We start from the raw sequence: 3,372 nt of genomic DNA, 5'->3' as shown, positions 1-3,372 counted from the left end.
ACCAACATCCCACTTACAATTTTAATTAAATGTATTTGGACATGCCTGTCCAACAGCGTAAGTACTAGACTTTCAACTTTTTACTATGTTACATTTCAACACTTTCTAAATGACATTGTGTATGCATACTAAGTATCTAATGATAATGTTTAATTTGCCATGTACTTAAACGTCAAATACCGGTATACGAGTGTGAAACATTATGAATATGAGTAGACTAGCGAGTGAGAGAATTCAGTTTTACACCGCTTTTAGCAATATTCCAGCAATATCACGGCAGGGGACACCAGAAATGGACTTCACACATTGTGCCCATGTGGGGAATCGAACCCGGGTCTTCGGTGTGACGAGCGAACGCCTTAACCACTAGGCTACCGCCAAGGACTAGCGAGTGAATGAATAAGGCTTTACATCGCTGTGAACAACAGTCAAGCAATATCACCGCTGCGACCGCAGGCTCGCTGACTTGGTTGACACATGTCATCGTATCCCAATAGAGTAGATCGAGGCTCATGCTGTTGATCACTGGATTATCTGGTCCAGACTCGATTATTTACAGATTTATTTAGGTAGTGCCCACCACATATATTATTACGAGAAGATTACACGAGCAAGTGGGTCATACGACTTACACGAACCGAGTGAGAAATGTTGTATTGCCCGTGCAATAAACTAACAGTTCCATACAATGAACAATTTGTTTTGCAAATATTTGCTCCCCTATAATCCACAGCAGTTTTCCGACGTGTTTGTCCTGGGTGAGATACTTTAGGTGAGATCTACACACCTACACGAGTCAGACAATGGTTTTCGGGTATACCAGAGTTCTTGTAAACCGACGTAACAACAAATCATTTCGCTACTTAGTAAACTACGTTTAAAACGAACTCAGTGGGACTAATAATTTAAGATCGGTATGCTTACTGTTGTTCTTTACGTCACACTCAGCAATATTTCAGCTATATGAGGGCCTACTGTAAATAATCGAGTTTGGACCAGACAATCAAATGATCAACATCGTGAGCATCGATGTACATTACTGAGACACGATGACATGTGTCATTCAAGTCAGCGCGTTTGACCACCCGATGGGTCAGTTGCCTCTTACGACAAGCATGGGTTACTGAAAACCAATCCTAACCCAGATTTTCACGGGTCTGTAACAGTACTGGCTATAGTAAAGAGGTTTGGTTTAACGCAGTTTTAAACAATCTTCCAGTTACATCACGGTGTGTCAGCTTCATGGCGGAGGAATGAAGGAAGTGATCTTGGAAGATTGGTCAAACCCACGGCATGGTGTTGACAAACCAAGAAACATAACCGGGGCAAACCGGTTTTCGAACATATGATCTTAAGCTTCTGCCATGCACAGATAAAATATTGGAATGGAATAGTGTTGAAGTACCTCAGAGGGCTGAGCAGGTGACACGACGGGCCTCTGTAGTCGGAACTGAAACATACAAACAGACAGGTACTTGTCTCTGTGTACACTCATCTGATAGCGTAAACATAGTGGCTACCGATAAATAATTCTTTCACGGATACCGAAATACAGCTTGTAATGTAAATTATACTTCCCATCAAAAGTTTAGACTCACCTAAAGCACTCATTATATGTTATGTACATATATACTCATGCCAATAATGGTTGTCACCCCCTCCCCACCCCAACCCCCACACTTCACACCCCACCCCTCTCAATTAAACAAATTGAAGGGGCGACAACCATTATATTGGCATGTGTATATATGGTTACATCGAAGATGAATTCCTCCACTAGCTTAGGGGAACCAACTGCAAACTTTATGCAGATGAATTGTACGAGGATTGTGCATCAAATTGCTAAAAGGCATGTGCATATATCGTTCATGTGAACAGCTGCGTTTTGGTGCAAAGTTTTGTTAAGAATTCGCCAATTTTCACTGATTTTCATCATTTACAGTAATGTACAGTTATATTCGACTCACATCCTCCTCAGGTTTCAGAGTCTGGTATAGGAAGTCCCAGGAGAAGTTGGAGTCGCGAGCAGGCTTGTGGTCGTCGTCCCCTTGCGCAGACGAAGATGACGTCGCTATGAAATGGAGGAGACACAGACTGAGTCGAAGCTGAAGTCGCATTCACAAACATTCCACCCAAACACCAAACTGTGATAGCTCCTCATCCACCAGTAGGGAAACTATATCGCCCTAACTAACCTACATTTCAGATGTCAGGTGAAATGAGGTTTAACGTCCTACTTGAGAATATTTCGCTCATGTGACGATGTGCATGCGTGTGTATGTGGCTGCTTGTACTAGCTGGTTTTATTGTCCAAGCTCACTGAGATACCATACCCCACTCAGACACATTATACTGACTCCGAGCCGACTAGTCCTTGTTTTACCCATTAATGCCGAGCGCCAGGCAGGGAACAACAAGTACCATATTTTAACGTCTTTTGGTATGACGCGGCCAGGTATCGAACCTGCGAACTTTCGCTCTCCGGGTGGACGCTCTATCCACTACGCCACGTAGGCGGTCCTATATCTAAGAAATAAAGTTTGCTGTAGTGTAAAAATGGATATTGTGATGAAGCTGAAATACTGTTCAAAGCGGCGTTCAAGTCACTCACTCACTTTCAGCAATGAACATTTACAATAGCAGAGGGTCACTGAATACATACGGGCGTCGGCTCGGTGCGTGTGTGGTATAAACTCCAGGGGGTTGTTCTTCTTGGGGGACCTGTAGAACTCAGGGCTGGAAGCGCCCCCTAGCGTTGTCCCCTTAAATGTGTTGCCCGGGGTGCCCCAGTTACTGTAGTATTTATTATACATCCCGCGCATGACGTCATCGTTGCGTCGACGACCGTGACTTCTTAGCGCAGATGTCAAACTTCCGAACGCTGGTCTAACATTGTATCTGCAATTGAGAGGCATTCGTAACATTAGGGCATTAGGTTCTTGAATCGATCTCTGTAATATGTACACACCAAACAACTCAACCACACCCAACCCCCACCCCCACCCCAATAAAATTTAAACATTTAAATAAATAATATTCAAATTAAATAGAAGAATAAAGAAAATTATAAAATTATAATAACAAAATAGCATTCAAAAAAGAGTTTAACCCTCTTCAATTTGTCAAAAATACATATTATAAACCTTCAAAATCGTTCTGTTAAACTATTTACAACTGGTTTTTCTTTTCAGTATATTGAGTATTTTCTCAAAGATATCATACATCTTCTAGTGGAAAACGATGTAAATCCGTCAGCATAAAATTAAAACCCGTCCTGCCTTATGTCTCAATATTTCGATAATTTCCCGAACAGGTTTTCTTACGATTGAAAATTCAAGGTGTTGAGATGACAATTATACGGAATCATTTATA

The 3,372-nt window shown here is 41.8% G+C and overlaps 1 protein-coding gene across 1 annotated transcript in view; it reads right to left on the bottom strand.

Annotated features, from left to right (window-relative positions):
• Nucleotides 1–1,351: 1,351 nt before the first annotated feature.
• The window catches only part of LOC124256690 (mucin-like protein), a 37,086-nt gene continuing 35,065 nt past the window's right edge, over nucleotides 1,352–3,372 (bottom strand). Inside the window, 3 exon segments of the mRNA XM_046690663.1 lie at nucleotides 1,352–1,450; nucleotides 1,968–2,071; nucleotides 2,663–2,898. Coding sequence (XP_046546619.1) covers nucleotides 1,352–1,450; nucleotides 1,968–2,071; nucleotides 2,663–2,898 — 439 coding nt within the window.

The sequence above is a fragment of the Haliotis rubra genome, unplaced genomic scaffold, assembly GCF_003918875.1.
Source record: "Haliotis rubra isolate DU_JTF1 unplaced genomic scaffold, ASM391887v1 Scf635, whole genome shotgun sequence".
In the NCBI taxonomy this organism is placed as follows: domain Eukaryota; kingdom Metazoa; phylum Mollusca; class Gastropoda; order Lepetellida; family Haliotidae; genus Haliotis; species Haliotis rubra.
The sequence above is the reverse complement of the archived record's forward strand: the minus strand, read 5'-3'. Positions and strand labels throughout refer to the sequence as shown.